The sequence below is a fragment of the Phymastichus coffea genome, unplaced genomic scaffold (genome assembly GCF_024137745.1).
Source record: "Phymastichus coffea isolate CEN01 unplaced genomic scaffold, Cenicafe_Pcof_1.1 PCOF00113, whole genome shotgun sequence".
Lineage (NCBI taxonomy): Eukaryota > Metazoa > Arthropoda > Insecta > Hymenoptera > Eulophidae > Phymastichus > Phymastichus coffea.
Genome location: NW_026706924.1, coordinates 647,730 through 665,421, shown reverse-complemented (window position 1 = coordinate 665,421; position 17,692 = coordinate 647,730). Strand labels below are relative to the sequence as shown.

The 17,692-nt window shown below is 33.4% G+C and overlaps 3 protein-coding genes across 14 annotated transcripts in view; 2 read left to right on the top strand and 1 right to left on the bottom strand.

The window, feature by feature from the left end:
* The window catches only part of LOC131670650 (uncharacterized), a 92,016-nt gene extending 79,123 nt beyond the window's left edge, over positions 1-12,893 (bottom strand). Inside the window, exon 1 of the mRNA XM_058946415.1 lies at positions 12,672-12,893. The gene's annotated coding sequence lies outside the window, so the exon portion shown is untranslated. The remainder of the gene's footprint in view (positions 1-12,671) is intronic.
* The window catches only part of LOC131670646 (pleckstrin homology domain-containing family G member 5-like), a 119,809-nt gene that overhangs the window by 25,721 nt on the left and 76,396 nt on the right, over positions 1-17,692 (top strand). For 8 of the 10 annotated variants that reach the window (XM_058946393.1, XM_058946391.1, XM_058946390.1 and 5 more), the window contains 3 exons: positions 1,721-2,082; positions 16,001-16,082; positions 16,758-16,845. In XM_058946393.1, coding sequence (XP_058802376.1) covers positions 1,721-2,082; positions 16,001-16,082; positions 16,758-16,845 — 532 coding nt within the window. The remainder of the gene's footprint in view (positions 1-1,720; positions 2,083-16,000; positions 16,083-16,757; positions 16,846-17,692) is intronic. The other 2 variants (XM_058946398.1, XM_058946399.1) reach the window with 1 other exon arrangement.
* On the top strand, positions 1,940-5,808 carry LOC131670649 (uncharacterized). 3 transcript variants are annotated; one of them, XR_009302465.1, is made up of 9 exons: positions 1,940-3,374; positions 3,455-3,758; positions 3,843-4,101; positions 4,331-4,459; positions 4,517-4,607; positions 4,703-4,839; positions 4,909-5,041; positions 5,115-5,556; positions 5,628-5,808. XR_009302465.1 is itself a non-coding variant. In XM_058946412.1 (9 exons), exons 1-9 carry the CDS (start codon positions 3,231-3,233, stop codon positions 5,172-5,174), a joined length of 1,194 nt encoding a protein of 397 aa, XP_058802395.1. In that variant the 5' UTR covers positions 1,940-3,230; the 3' UTR covers positions 5,175-5,808. The 3 variants fall into 3 exon arrangements, 2 of the variants coding, with proteins under 2 accessions (XP_058802395.1, XP_058802394.1); XM_058946412.1 differs by having other exon boundaries at positions 3,455-3,577; positions 3,641-3,758; positions 5,115-5,808; XM_058946411.1 differs by having other exon boundaries at positions 5,115-5,808.

Below are 17,692 nucleotides of genomic sequence, written 5' to 3'. Positions count from 1 at the left end.
ACAGCATAGTTGAAATAATCGATGAAGTTGCTGCTACAAAGGTGCTGCTACATTTTCAAAAGGAAACGAGTGACAGCGGCGTTTCTTTTTTTGCCCCTGTCTTCGATGTTTATTGACAACTCGACTGATGGGCACCTTGCGAGATGACTTTCTATACAAGATTCTTGAAGTCTGTCTTTTTCAAAACCTTTATTATTTTTTTTATTTTCTTCAATTTAAAAATCAGTTACATTCGTGAAGAAAATGTTTACCGTTGTTTCTTGTTACAATATGATGAATCAATTTTTTATTTAATTAATGACCATGAGGTTTGTTAAGTCACGTTTTCAGCAAAAGAATAATAAATATTTTTGTAACTTGTACATTTCAGATTCTATTCATTTTGTTTCAATTTGATAATGTCAAGGAAAATGAGAATATGATTGATTAGAAACAATTAATGTGGATAACGATGAATTATTATCGTTGAGGTTGCGAAAAAAATGTAGCAGCGCTGTAACGTTTAATTTTATACAGAATACTCGGTTGTCTATGCACGCAATCAATGCCGGAAGAGACTTGGTAGTGAGAGTGAAAGGGAAAGAGAAAAAAGGCCTTTGATGCAAAAAAACTGCAATCACAAACGCTTCTCCTTTTCCCGTCAATTACCATTGTTATTGTCTTATTACGTCGTCCGCTGCATTATACTTTTACTTCATTAGCAATCAGGCAGGAATACTCAGTCTTTCCTTAATGGGGGCGATATATGCAATGAAAATTTTTATTTGAAACATACGTTAAAGCTTTTGAAAAATCAACGATGGAAGCTTTTAATCTTTTGAAATTGACGAGGGTGGTTAGATACACGTGAATCAAGTAGGCCAGCAGTCAATCATTCAGCGACTTGGTGCTTTGTTACTGTCATTGACTGCAGCGCGCACCAAAGTATCTAAACATTCTATGATTACGTTTGTTACTTTGAACTTTATCGTTATTATATAGTTTTACAATGTATTATTAGTTCTTTTTTATTTAAATTCGAATTATATAATAAATTATTGACAATTAAAATACAAACATGAACGTTCGATTGAATCAATTCAAAGAAGTTAATGATCCATAAATTGTCAAAACATACATCCAGATGTTTTCGATCATGAACTTTTTAATTTTCTCGTTTTAATAACGCACATAAAAGACAATACAACCGGCTCTACTTGGCATCGTTTCAAAAATCTTGAATAGAAAAATTAATTCTACCGATAGCTTTTAACATTTATAACTTTCAATCCGGCATGTTTTCAAACTATCAGGATTAAAAAAATGAACAATCACTATTACTATTTCGTTGGATGTTTAAACTATTCGTCTTGAAATGTCGAATACGAAATCTTTTTTAGAATTCCAGCATATTGAAAGGCTTATACTTGCAATCAGTTGATTCTATCAACTATTGATTTCAAATCTAACGAAATTTCGAACTGAAGCGTTAGTTCCTGCAATAGATCAATGAATTCAGAAATTAGTTTGAACTCTCCATCAAAAGCTAATCACCTTTGACCTCGGTCCCTCTCTATCAAAGGCTCTCATTACAGCTCAAAAGTCATTTCTCTCTCTCTCTCTCTCTCTCTCTCTCTCTCTGCTGTTACTGTTTACATAGCACATCCCTCGTTGTATCACAAAGCTCCATTACCAAAGTAACTCGGCCAAAGTCTCTCATATACATGTATATGTGGTACAGGAAGGAAACAGGAGACGGCAGAGCCGACTATAGGGCCAAAGCTTGAGCGCAAGCCCTCACTACGCCGTAAGCTTGGCTCATTGTTAAAGGGGAGCGCAGATTTACCGACAGCCATTAACCACGGCCTCCAACCGATCCGGCGGAGCATGAGTTTCAGCAAGGGCATCGAACAGAAACCACCAACCCAACCAAATGCCACTCCTGCGCAGCCAAAAAATGGCTCACTGAAAGCTTTTAGAACCAGATCAGTGCAATGGTATAATAGTCTCAGTTCATTGGCGGAAAATGATGAGACTAAAGGACATTTGGCTGATAGCAAGGAAAGAATATTTCACGAGGATGATGCAGAGGAAAATAGTCCTGTAAGACACTATTTTTTAAATCATCCTAATGGTTTATTGATGGTAGAATCTGGTGAAAAAATAAATTTTCAAAATATTGTTTGTTGATAAAATACATCTGAAAAATACATCTGTTGATTATGGAGACGTAGTGTCATTTATGTATAATTTTGTTTTCCCGAAGTTACTTTTTTCAAATGTCAGAGAACTCAGACACGACTTAGCTGGGTAGCAAGTTTTGTAATAAAAGCGAATGAAATGATTTTACAAATCAAATGATTTCTAAGAATCATTAGGTATTTATACATGCATAAAATAATTAATTATTCCTTCTGTGTTTCTGGCCAAAACAGCTGAGAATCAACACTAAATAATAGAAGCAGTAAAAAATGTTGGGCTAAATGCATTGGCTTTACGCTGCAGAGTTATTAATGTACTCCATGTCTTTGTTAATAAAAGATCGAACGCATACACACACGTACGTACGTGAGATACGTACATGAGAACTGTTAAATGTTCTCGACATAGGAATTTTTTATTTTTGAGATAATACTAAAATGACGAAAACATTTTTGGTGATTTTGGAAATACCATTCATCATATAATAAGGACCTAGAACAGTGAAAAATGTAACTTCTAATTTTTATTGAGTTAATTTTACATTTCGCTACAAATACGAGTAATTAAACTTTTACAGAAGTAGTGAATTACGTACGAAACACGTGCTATTGTACGTGTGCGATTCACTACTCCCATAAAACTTACGTTAATGACTCCCGTCACATGGACATTTAACGTGAAATATTCTTAACTTTCATGATTATGTAAGTTAAGAAGTTATTCCATTATAATTCCTTTTTCGTATTGCCTATTTTAGTAATGAATATTCGTCAAAGTGATAAGAAGTTTTTTGATAGAAAATTTTTATCATCGGTGACCAATGTGTAAAATAATAACTATTAAATTCACAAACAAATCGTTCAAAAACTTGCCAGACATACCGAATAATTAACGTACCAAAGGCGCCAAACGTAATAGATAGGATATACACCTGATTCTACGCAGGTTTTCAGTCGCAAAAGTTTGTTGAGAGTGTTAGCTTGCCTTTATTTGCGTTTCCGAGTAGTCTTATATTTTTAATATTAAGCTATCAAAGAAAATAATATAAAATGAAATATAATCATTATCATTCGTGGCGAATAGCAATATATTGGGAGAAACTAGCAGGACTCTGGCCTTACCGTGAAAAAGTCTATAACAATATTATACGTACTTGGCTTCTTTTACTTATAATATCAGTTTCCATTCCAGTGGTACGTTTCAGCATTATACGATTAATTTATAACGATGTACAATATTTTAAGTGATTTAGAAAATTTATTCAATTCTATAGGCAGCTAAAATAGTAGAAGAATTCGGTATAAATGTTAAAATTGTCGTTGAAAATTCTTTTGGAGTCATGCTTTGTTTGGGTGTTTTAGCGAAGGTGATTGTGGCAATCAGATTTAAAAATAATGTAAGAATTAATTCGCATGTTTATCAATATTCATTATTTACTTTATCACTTCAACTTTTAAAGAGAAAGCAAATCTACGATACGATTTTCAATCATATTAGTACCATCCGTGATCTAGAAGAAGCAAAAGTCTTACAAGAACATTATGATTACGGACTCCGATTTAGCTTTTATTATGAAGGTATACCCACATATTATGCAATTTTCGAAATGTCATGAAATATCAACTGTGATTTATTGAACTTGCGTATATTTAATTATACAGGTATCATAATGGTTCTTGTTATATTGTTCCACTGTTTTCATATTTTAATAGTTATTTTTAACTATTTCTTTAACGAAAGCGATATGATAAAAATGATTCCGTTTCATTTGGAGTACTTTGTAGATGAAGTAAAATATTTTTATTATATATGTGTTCACTTAATGGTTTCTTCTATTGCTTTCTTCGTTGGTATCTTTGCCTTTGACTGCGCTTTTTTCATGCAAATACAACACATTTGTGCTTTATTTAAAATCGTTACGTAAGTATACCAATGTCGTCTCTATTGATTCTATAATTTAAACATGCACATTTATTCTGTTTATTTAAAAAAATCACTTTCTCCAATATCCATATATGAAAGTACGTATTATATACTTTAGTATATGAAACCTTTGGTATATGGTAACTAGAAAATGGAATCAATTTATTTATATGCTTATACATTAAAATTTATTCATATATAATTATTAATAACTTTTAAAAACTAGACTAAGACTGGAAAGAACATTTAAATGGGAAACTGAAGACAATTTAAATATTTGTAATTCGACGAAGAAGAACAAAAAAGTATATAATTGTATTTTATCAGCAATCAAGCTTCATTTAGAAGTAATAAAGTAAGTATTTTGCATTATGCGTTTTGACCTGTACCTAGTGATTGTATGTACTTTCAGGATGGTAGACTCAATTGAAGAAATTTACAATATTTGCATGTTTGTAATACTTGTAGAAAATATGGTTGGAATTGGAGGTAGTCTCTACATAGTAAGTTTTTATATGATAATCAACTAGTTTATATATATATATATATATATATATATATATATATATATATATATATATATATATATAATTTACAGATACACATGTATGCATATGATTTACTTCAAGTAGTAAAATATTCAACAATCTTCATAGCAGCTGTTGTACATTTCTACGTAATGTTTACGCAGGGTCAAAATATCATAGACTCAAGTTTATGTGTATTTAATGCTTGGTAGGTGCAACTGCTATAAGAATGTAAATTGTTTGTTTATAATTATTTGTTGATATTGTACCATTTTAGCTATAACTGCCCTTGGTATAGCTGGAATAAGAATTTACGCCAAATGTTGTTCATAATTATGGCACGGAGTATAAAATCATGTAAGATTACGGGTGGATTAGTTTTTGTTATATCTATGGAAACATATGAGAAAGTAAGTTATGTTATTATTTGAAGTGATTCCATAGAATTATAATATAGCTTATATAATATATTATACTTTTGAGATGATGAAAATTGGGTTTTCATGCTACGCTGTATTTAAGATGCGAGAAGATTTTTCATGAAAGACTATTAAGAACATAGAAAACGTTTTTTAAATTACATTACACTTAATTAACTAATGAAAACAATTACTCATGCCGGAACTGTAGAAAATCCAACAGGAATAACCCAAATTCTTAATTATAAAGCTCATATTTACCACGTAAAGTAATAATTTATACAATTACTATATGGAGTCTCTGATATATTGGTTTTAATATGAATTCTGAGTTTTGACACCCTTACAACATACACACATATGAGAGCGTTTGGTCACAACTATTATCGGAAGAGCTTTAAAGTTATGACTGATAATAGGCTTCAATTCATTAAGTTGATTGAGCGAGTCATTTATTCAAGATTTATAATTTTACAAATTTCTTCAGCATTAATAGATTTTTTCACGTAATTATTTATGGTATATACGTTTCCTTAAAATGATAAATTCCGAAAAAGTGCTTGCATATTTATTACAGGTTTCAATTCAAAAGTGATCTTAAGAAATGAATTTTCAATAGAAAATATTTGGTTGAATTCTACTTCACGTTTATTTGAAAAATTTATTCCAGAATGTCACATAAGTTTAAAAAATTATACCGTGTAAATTAATTGTAATTAAACTAATTAATTATGTATATTACAAATGTATATTGTATATGTAGGACACTCAATAAAATATAACAAATAAATTGAAAGCTTTGTAAGCCTTTTGAAACTTATTTAAAACCAAAATTTTTTTGTGTTATATTCATTATTTGAGAGTCAAATTATAAACGTCTTATTATTTTTGATCGTCTATCGCCTAAAAGATAACTATTGAGAGTATTCGAATAAATTGACGTAGGAGAAAAATATAAATTTTTAGTACGCGAATGTAATTAAACGGATAACATCTAGAACATCAATTTAAAATAGAGGATCATAAATCCGAAATCCTATTTACAATAAGCAAAAAAGAAAATAAATGTCTCAGTTTTATACGAAACCGTGGAAGGAGAGCATACTCACTTATTGTAAATCCAAACTGAAGAAATAGCAAGACGTGTTCTTGCTGCATCTTGACTTCAGACAAAAGGAGGAGCGGATTCCTCGTGGAACGAGATTCAAGTGGACGCACTCGATTAAAATGCTTCTTGCGTTCGGGATTTGTAGAACTCGATATAGAGATTCGCCTAGTCGATGAAATTGAAACCTGCCCACTCGAGGATGGATGATCCCTTGTTTTCCTTTGCCCTTCTTTCGATAACTTTCTTATTGTTTACATAGTTTCTTTTCTATCATGCCGTGCGCGCGTACCATTTTTCAAAGTTCTTCTCGCAAGTAGAAGCTTCGAAATTTAAAAGATCTAATAGTAACTTTGTTCGTCTGTTTCTCAGTTGCGTTCTCAGTTATTATTTTCGTGATTCAATCTACTGGAGCGTTCGATAAAGACTTTGTAAACTGATAATATGCTGAAAAAATAAAAAAAATCACTGGAAATCTTTGCCCTTTCAATTGTTTATTTTTTTATTTTATGACATGCCATGGTAATAAATGTTGCAAAATAACAAGTTTCCAAGTCACAAATATAAAACTATGAAGTCACTATGTTTTATCCATAAAATATTCTATTCATACAGCTCATCAGTGTTAATATCGATAACAAACGAAAATTTGTTCCTAAACTTGATATACCTAATTTTCAAACTCGATGTTCTCTCGTGATCAATAGCTCATTATTAGCAGTAAAGTAGTGAAACTAGGGAATAATCTACTCAGGAATATAGTCCAATACAAGGAGAAATAGAGGGCAGAGGGGGATACGAATTTTCATACTCGCGGCCCGGATAATCGCGTAACCTGCTTTCGATAGCCCCGAAGATCGAATTACTACGAGACCGAGTTCATGTACGTGCTGGTATGCGAGTATTTACGCGAGCAACAGTTAATTAAATATCGACCCTTGGCAGTCAGGAGGCACTCGCTCGAGCATTTCCAGCTATATACTCACATCACTGCCCTTTCGCTTCCATCGACCAAGATATGTGACTACCCTTCATGGTTATTTTATATAAGAAGTGGGTCTTCTACCATGAGACATATTTAGAATAGAACATTGCTTTTTATGAAAAATAAATAAAAACATTTATATTATGATGCTGATGAATTTTTCTCATGCGTCAATTCTGCTAAATCTTTTAAACGACATATAAACAAAAAAGTACGACGTTTGTAATTTGACTCTAGAATTACATAAATATTTTGAAGAATGATACAACGAACTTATCAAAGATAAATTTTTGAAAAGAATTTGTACATTCATGCAAAAAGTCTTTGTAACGTTCTAATGAGCTTGATTTACGAGATTAATAGTTTGGAAATATAATTTTTCTTGAATTTCCCTTTCACAAATAACTTTTCTATATTTATTAAAATGATAAAAATTAATTTAAACTTTCAAGACAATTAGATTATAAATATGCAATTATAGGATGGACCTGTGATACCAAATAAGTATCTTAGAGCATAAGTATGTTAGAAGCTCGATTAAAGACAATTAGTATTTTAATTTTCGCAGGAAGCAGCAGCCACTGACTTCCTGTTCACTGTCGATTACTTTCTCGCATTTTCCTCCAATCTGCGCATAAGCCACTCAAAGTTTCTCATTCACTAATATCTGTGCTAGTAGAATCAGTCACTCAAAAGCTTCATTTTCTTTTGGCAGGAAAGGAGAAAGAAATATTGAGAAGACACTTCAGATTATTAAAAAAAAGTTTGAAATCTCAAGAAAGTTGAAAAATTTAAGCAGAGAAAGACTTATTTCGTAGCCATTCTCTTCATTTGTTATTGATTTTATCCTCTGGTTAAAAAGTCGTATTTTTTTTCACTTTTCGATACGTGGGAAATTCACTTTTCAAAATTATTACCGTTAGTCTTGCATGAGATAGTTGACATTGATTGATTTATGCGAACGTCAGCTGTCAATTTTAAATGGCGAATTTTTTTACGAGAATAGAATATTTCATCAAATATCCATTCGTTTTCCATTCGTCATATGTTGATTTAATTAACATATCTCTGATTCATGACATATATACATGACCTTCAAACTTAAGTTAGATTCAAAGCAATAACCGATCGAACTACTCGTAAAGCTTCAAAAGCTCGCCGAAGCAAGATTGAGCGTTTACAAAGTTTCTTGCTGACAAGATACGTTTCATCGATTCGCGAAATTTTTCTCACTCAAATATCATTTCAGGCGAGACTTAATGCAGATTGCACTTTGCATCGTCTACTTCCTGAGAGCGATAAGCTACAGCACTATAAGTGAAGGCTACGAAAGATTGAAGAAGTAATTATACAAAACAAGTTAATTCCTTGAAAATTCCGGTGCGATTATCTCTTGCTTATCCATCTTTTCCTCACGATGAAACTTACGAGTATCTCGTGGTTCGTGAATGTTACTAAGTGCAATCAAAGTAATATTAGTTGTCTTCTTATATCGAAAGAAATTTCGTTATAATTGTAATTAAATTTACGAGCTTGATCTTCTTTTCGTTGATTAGATACAAAGAACAATAAAAAAGAATCTCATTTTATCCCCACGGCCTACATTCACCGAAACTAATCATCGACGATTAGATTTATAGACGTATATATGTATTTGCCATGTGTATTATTGGTAAAAAGTGCTTGATAATTAAAATAACTCCAAAATCCTTTTACTTTAAGAGCAACACATACACGCGCGCGGACGCGCACACACACACACACACTCATAAACTGTCCGTTGGAAAATATTACGGTCCTTTCTTCTTTTTCACGAAGTGTTTCTACTTTAGCTTCGCGCAGTTTCTTGCGCGCACTATCCGGCGCCGTGTTGTGCGCGCAGTGCTTTTATCCCGCTTCTTTGGAGAAAATATTGTGACTCATATTAGGTCCGATAAGCCTTTTAATGCGCTCCGTATCTTCGCAGCTCTGCAATTTCTGCTCTTTTATAAAAATGTCACCGCTGGTACTGATGAGTAGAATTTCATTATCTACTTCCTCAACGGTTAGGCGGGGGGATTTCCGCAGTAAGTGCGTACCTTTTTTATTTTACTAAAGCTTGCCTGTTCCATACTTGCATACTTTGTTCTTCAACTCAAAAAGAGAATCGTCATATCTACGCAAATAAAAGATAAAAATGTTTACACTTTTATTTCAGTGCGTTTCATTTTCACATATATACATAACGGCTACCCTTCATCCCATCATTTCTCATTCGCTCGCGGGCGGGCAGGCGCGATTGATGTTTGTTCAACTTTTTCAGGCATAGCGTAAAATCTGAATTTGCGAAATATACATCATCAATACACGCGGGATGACTCTTTTCAATCCAGGCGCGCGCGTGCGCGCACGAGAGATAAGCTTTTATGGGATAAGATGACAAAGAAGGAAAAAAGGAGTGATACACGCGTCATAGCGTGATTTTTGAAATTTCATCGTAAATTTATCTTTGCCATAGCTGACAGCTATTCTATTTCTCTTTCGTGGTAGCAAGGTATGCGCTTACGCGCCTACTTGCGAAGCCTTTTTAAAACGACATGTGCACTTGACACCATGCTACGTACCATGCTCAAGTGCATGTTTTCCGCCTTCGAAAACTACATCTGCGTTTTCCATTTTCTGTGGGACTATTGAGTTTGGATGGCCGTGTGCGTGTTTGTATACTTATTTTCTTTGATTTATTGTGCTTCAAATATATTGCTACGCTTAACGGGAGAAAATATTTCAAAAATATATGTTTCGTTTCTTGAGATGGAAGTGTTAACTATTGCAATAATACTCAGTAGAAAAATCTGTTCATCACTATTTTTTATAACAAAATTAATTCTTATATGATTTCTTATTAAACCAATTTTGATGAATGTTCATTATTCCATGAACATGTAAGTTCATGTTTATTAATAAATCAAGTAACTTTAAGTAAAATAATAACATGATTACGTCTCATTCGAGAAATATTTGTTTAAAGCTTGAATAATAAACCTGTTAATAACGAAAAACTGCAAAAAATGATAATACTCTTAAAAAAATTGATTTCTTTATATTTAAGAATAAAATTCTCAATTATCTAGTTTTCTATTCTCTAGCGAAATATCATTTCAAAGTCCAATAAACAATATTCATTAATTCTTATGCTATAAAACATTGTCGATTGAAAAACTCTTTAACGTATGTGAAATTAAAAATTGTCCTAAAAAATATTTAAAACATTTATGCTAAATGACGTGACGCTATATAGGCTAATACTCGAAATAGGAATTTTCAGAAAGCTGTACTTTGTCCTCATCGGGAGGCGCAAAAATTTTTCGCAATAAAAATCATGAGAGTAGCGCGCAGCTGAACTGGAAATCTTCTTTTCAAACGTTCACACACACGAGAAAAATAAAGTGTTTTTCACACTGCGTTATTAAAATCTATACCTATTCTCTCTATTGTTCATTGTCTTTTTTTATGGAGATAAATGTGATTATGGGGATTAATTTCTATTTGTGACTGAAATGAAGGTATACATACCAAGTATTAGTGGTAGGATGATAACTGATGTTTTGTATTAATTTTCATTTGGCTTTATTGGCATGCCTTCAATTAATACTGTAATAATTATAGACACGACAAGTATTCGTAATAACAATGATTTTTCAGTATTGAGATAGCAATATTTACTCGAAAGCATCATCATTTGTCATTTTCTCAAAACATATTTTTGGTATAAGTCTACCCTATTTCTAAAAATAGTTTTCTAAAATATCGATCGAACGTGTAGTATTGATTATTTACACGGTGTTTATGGAAAGGGTATTCGCTCGAGCACTAACAAGAATCAGTTTACTGGTAACGTTATGAAATTGAGTTTATCATGTCCCGTTACATCAGCGCTGTTAACAAGTTTAGCTGCTGAAAGTTGTCGCCAGCCAACAACTTCGCCATATAAATTATACGTTAACAATACTCGAAAATTAAAAGAAACTATTATTGATACTTGTACTATAGTTTTTTAATCGTTGGTACTTGTAACAAAGTCTGTGCGATGTGCAGAACATATTTTTTCCAAATCAATTGGCGTTCAAGTGCGAAATCCCGTTAGAAATTACTTGAACTTTCTCGTGATAATTATCATGTTTTAACTAAGTAAATTGCAATAGACACTAAGGAGTATCATTATCCATATGCATGTAGTGTCGTCAGGTGTTAGTTGGAGACTGCAACGTAGTTCAGATATACTACTGTATTGGTAGACAAGTTTATATCAGAGTTACATTGGAAATTTCGGTTAGTGTTGCAATTTCCCATCTGTGGCCCGGAGTAATCGAAGTGAACGTGCAAAACTTGCTGAATTATATCAGGCTAAAGAGCAGACGGAAGTCCGTAAGTTCGGCATAAATCGTGTCGATGTTGCTCTCGATTATTCGAGAGCATTATAGTCGGTACCATGTTAACTGTGTCGTTAAAATTCCATTGTCGGATATTTCATTTAATTCCTTGAATTAAGATTTCTAACCCAACATCTATCGCAACTTCTTGAGAAAATCTTCCTAATTTCAATCTGATATTGAGATTATGACTAATTTTTCAGAAGAGGTATCGAAATCGAGAACTGTTAAAAATATTTTTAAGTTATATTACGACTGTTGAATGATATTACGGTAGCGAAATAGTTATGGATGTAATTTGATAAAGACTTTCGATGCAACATTTTTTCCAATGAGTACCACAAATTACACGTAATTCTACCATCCATCCATGAAAAATATCTCAGAATAGCAAAATAACGATAAAACGACGGCACATCTGATTGCGATGAACTGAACGAGAAAAAGTAGCAGCGTACGAATTGGTCCTGCAGTCGCCAGCACTCGGTAATTTCAAGCGACTTACGCGCGCGTCCTTATTTACATTAATCACGGTCAATTGCTATCATGTTTATATATATATATATTGTAACGGGGGGATTAATCTGCAAAAATGGGAAATTTATATAAGAGCAAACTCCCACGATGCAGAGCAAACCGCCGCTCCGTTAACACGTATGTTAGTACGTGTATTCGCCTTAACGTCAGCTGACTTAACTTGGTTGTCTTCGATCAAGCAGAGTTGAACTCACCTTAAGTCACGTGCTTTGTGACACACGATGAGTTTGAAGTGTGAGCGACTTTACTCCTTCTCCGCTTAATCCCCTAGACGTAATAGGATTAACACCTAAGCCTATCTCAATTTCTTAAACTATTAGGAAAATCGTATGACGAAATCGGCGAATAAGTTTAACAAAGTTTATTCATAAAAAAATCTATACAGTCTTTGTCGGGCCGAAAGACTGACGCACGCGAATAGGATTTACAATTAATTCACTTTCGATGATAAAGAGAGAGAGAGAGAAGATACGAAAATTGGCGCGATCTAACGCTCGGCGCGAATACAAAATTATCAACGCTAACGCGGCTGAGCAAAATAATAAATATATTTTGACACGCGATAATAAAGGGAGGTGCTCCTACCCTGCGGTGCAATTACGGTGATCAGCCGTAATTGTTGATGCCAATAAAATGTATCAACTGCCTCCGGAACTGTTATATCGGCTGCGCTGTCTCGTACCGCCTATCAGCTGCAAATATGCTGCTACCGTGATGCTGTAATCTGCCGATCACTTTGTTGCACTCGCGCGTGTAATTACTCTTGGTAAAACTATCACTAGGCGAGAAAAACTTTGCAAATAAAAATCCGGCGATATCCTCTCGTAACAACAGCTGAGGCGTAACTGCTAATTTGAAAGATCGCGCGCCCCCTCTCTCTCTCAAAACTTAGAACTATCGCGCGAAATTCAGAATCGCGAACGGTTCGATTAATTGAATCGACTACCGTTGCAATATATATATATATTCTTTTTTTCGCACGGAAGATATCGATGGCTATTTGTTGTTCGATCGTGATTTACAGGCTTACAAGGAATATTTGAATTTTTTATTGCATGAGTAACTGATTCAGGATTCGCCGCACTCGACAAAACAACGGAGGTTCCGTTTTTGCGAGTGGTGAACAGAAAAAAAGTTAGAAAGAAATATTTGCCGTTAGATCGTTATGTTATTCATAATAGCTTGTAGCTATTTTATAAAAATATTTACACAACTGTTATAGATTTAATTTTTCTATTAACAATAAGATAGATCTACTTTAAATATATTACAATAATATACATTTCACGAATTTTGTATTAATTTAATAAAGAGCGATGAATAATTTATTAGCTTTGCCTATTTCATTGTGCATACGCAAGAGGATAAAAATATCAAGTATGCAAAAAAAAATTTAAATTACATTTCGTGAATGCAAAAATTAATTCAAAATCTGATAAACGAATCACGGAATTGAAAAATTTTCTTCTTCCTAATCTAATATACTTTAGCTGAACACCATTAGCTTTACTCCAGCTTTAATCCATCCCTAGTTCAGCCAATTACCAAGCTACTCGGGTTTTAAAAGAATTTGCACAAGTAAACCTACGTACAGCTGTCTCCATGCGATCGCTGTCTGGTATATAAACAATACTACGTATAAAAAAAAGTTTCAATTCCGCTTCGTTTTCGTTCAATATTCAATTAGCGCTCTTACCAAATATTAAGTATGCATACTCTTAACTTTTTGATTTTATTATTCTATGTCGTAATGCCCAGCAAAAAAGAACTTGGCTCACCACACACGCTTGTGATGGCTTTTTTGCTGCCATTAACAAAAACGAAAATCTTACTTTCATGAGTTTCATATAGCTTATTTCATTCATTTAATAAATATGAAAAATAATAGCTTTAATCGAACTTCAAATTCGGGTTTTCAGGTAAAACTTCGCAAACTATACTTTGGTTTATTTTTTTCTCAAAATTTCGCCTTTTACCAAGTTTACATGTATTATTTTGCAATTTTATTAGTATTGAGTTTTTATATAATGCTACAGTGTATAAAGCTTTATAAGGAATAAAATATTGAGGCAACAAATAAACCAAGATATTATTCTCAATCTATTGTTATATTATGATTCGAATCTGAAATCAACTTATCATTATAAATTTTTGTTTTATGATTAAATTTTTCCGAGGAATTTTAGAACTTCTAAGGACACAAAAAGTATGTTCCGAGGATGCGTAGTGAGCTAATATCATACAGAATGTGAAAATCATTTGATCAAAAGCACGCACACAATTTGATAACTGCGCCGAATGAAATCTTTTTTTTTTGTGGAATCAGTCGTATATTGCATTTTTGGTCGTGATTACTATTACGAGTTCATGCAATTGAATTTTCATGTAAACGTATATATGAGTTCAATTTTAATATAAACGTATAAATGTACTTAAGTGGGTAAATATTTACAAGCGAAAATGGAATGAACGCCCAAATGATTATTATTAATGAAAGCAGGACTTTAATCGACGCTGCGGTTGCTTGAGAGCGTTATTTTCGGTATTGTGCACCAGCACCAAGGAGCTTTACTTTATAGCTCTACTAAAACTGCATCCTATTTGTAGTATACGCAATCTTTTGTTTAATCTATAGTATGTTAACTTCCACGATATGAATATCGTAATAGTTCCTTTTTGTTAATAGTTTTCGGTGAAAAATTTAGTTCGCAATAGAGTTGCGATTCGAAGAACAAATTTCAATTTCAAGATTTGCAATTACTAGTCTATTTAAGAATCTTTCATGTTATGTAATCTACAGGAAAGATTAATATTTATACAAAATCCCCCTCCTCCCAAATAGAACTCAAAATTATTTTCGAATGTTTTTTGCAAATTGTTTATGTTCAATGTTTTGTTTCCATACCACTAAGACACCAAGCAACTCGGAAAAGTATAAGCAAGCCATAGAAGACGCACGCAAGAACACGGCATAATATCTATAGCGCTATATTCCCTAAGGTCCACTTCTTCCGTGTTAAAGTGGCTCGCCCACGCGAGCTGCACGTCTCGCCAAGTCTGTTAACGGCCGTCTTACCCCCTTGTACGCTCGTTATCGTTGCCAACGGCATTTGCATCTACACGTACCTTAAAAGCTCCTCTATTGCAATTGAGTCTGACATTTCGGTTTATTTAATAAATAATTTGCTTTTAACATTCTTTTGAAATCGTCGTTAATGAATTTTCTATATGTGTATTTTCATAGCGTGAATCGCTATGATAATGTAGAATTACATTCAATAATTACAATTCAATTCCAATCTTAATGTGATCTCTTGTGGCTATTCACAAAATCCCTAGATAGAATTTCTAATCAGATCGCGCATTTTATAACCCACCGCGATGAAACAATTTTCAATTAAGCTAAAATTCAACAAAACTCAGTAGGCACACGTGTACGTGACCATCAGCATATGCTCTTATAAACTGGGCCCTGTCAGGTATATGCTTAGTCGTTTAGATCTTCAATTGCGATGCGTGTGCAACGGTCATTTGTTTTACGTAACTACCACGCGTGTTGGAGATTTTATGAGCCGTTGTAATTTAATAAAGATTTATGGAACTCGAGGGGAGTGAACGTGCCCGTAAAAAAATCTCCTTTTCCTGTCATCCTTGAAATATATTGACTTTAATGGAATTGACATACTCGCTTGATCGTCATGTGTTTGCACATTACTAGAATAAATTGATTTGTTTGGATGAGGGAATATGTAGACGAATGGAATTCAAATGTTGTCTTGTCTTTCGTAATGGACTTTCATTTGACACGATTGAGTTTGATCTTCAAATCCGATATGTTGCATGAATAATAAATTTTCACGACATTATTTATTCCTTGGTTGATTTCTTACTTACATTGACGAATGTTTTCACAGGAAGTGGTATACAGACGGAAAACAAACAACAGCAATTCGGCTCTTTATGGACGACACAGTGATTGCTATGATTTCTCTATAGGTAAGAAAACCAATATTCTATTTTCATTTATTCCGAATAGATATTTTAATTGCAATCCTACACCATGGAAGTAAATTAAAATGATCCATCATTGCTGTGTTGAATTTCATCTGCATTAAAAAATAATTACATTGTGGATCCTATAAAGCAAAGCAAAAGTAGCATGCAAAATAAAACTGTACAAGCACTTGGCAATATCCATTAATCGCAATCGCTGTAGCTAGCATCGATTTCTCTAATGAGGCACCTTTTGTAACGAGAGTAGTTTGTTTAATCACGGGAGAGGCAAGGGGATCGGCCTGATGTCTGCATCTCGCTTGTCCGATTTCCGCGTCTCTTTCGTTTTTATACCGCGTGCGCGCGAGTGCCACTGAGATTAAAAAAGAAAGAGAGAGAGAGCGAGAGAGAGAGAGAGCGAGAGAGAGAGAGAGAGAGAGAGAGAGAAGACAAATATATAAATAAAACAAGAAACTCGTAAGTGCTCTCTGGAAGCTTAGTCAGGGATTACACGCTACTGTAATTTTGTGCCTTCCACCACAGCTACGTTACAAAAAATACGTCTCCTTAATGTTTCGTTAGAATTAAAATAAATACTTTACCGATATAAAAATCAATTGATTTTTCAATAATAAATATTACAGTTATTTTGAATATATAAATATTTTTTATTTGCAGACTTTAGTAAACCTCCGTGTGAGGCTAGTAGCCTTCCATCTCTTACACGTGACATCATTGATAAAGAGGATGCCGAACCGAAAAAGAGGTGAGAATTTCTATACATTGGCATCTAATGCTGAATCAACCTTTCCTCTAAAAGATAAAAATTATATTCGTTATTTTAATATGATTATGTTACATAAGTTATCCAGTTTCAATAAAAACAAGTATTTGTAAATTCAGAACATCGATACTTTTCAGGCATATTCTTGGATGATAACGTAATACCAATCAGTGTAGCTAGTGGTAGTAGCTTTATATTTTACCATAAGGAAGGGGACAATGAATAGCCAAGGCATTCAATTAGCCGCGGTCATATTTAGGATTTATAGTATGAGAGAGCCGAGGGTCAGATTTGCAACCAGCACGCGCCCACGAAATAGCGGATCCGCTATGACCAGCGAGCTTATATCTCCTGTATTACTTATGCGTGTGCATCGCAGATTTGATATGATCGGCTTATCTATTTATTTCTCAAGGACGCGTGTTCTCACTCTAAGATAATGACGCATATGTAAAGGATTGAACATATGCATTTTCACTAGTTGCATTGACAGTCGTAGTTTCTTTTCGTAGCATATATTTATCTTCGCCTTTCAATTTTTTGCCTAAACACGAACGTAAATCTAGAAGCGAGGCTGCGAGTCAAAGGAGTCTAACACGGCGGTATGAAAAGCAACGGGAACCACTCACTATGAAGTCGAAATTGCACATTTAATACAAGTTTCATAAATTTTGGTTACAGTTATCCACACGTACGAGAAAAATCGTTTTTATTCAAACATTGGAGCGGCATTAAGATTAAGCAACATTGTCTATTTGACAATGGGAAAATTGTGTCATTTTCAGGTCTATTTTTAGGCATCAAAAAGTTTTAACTGTCAGAAGCACTA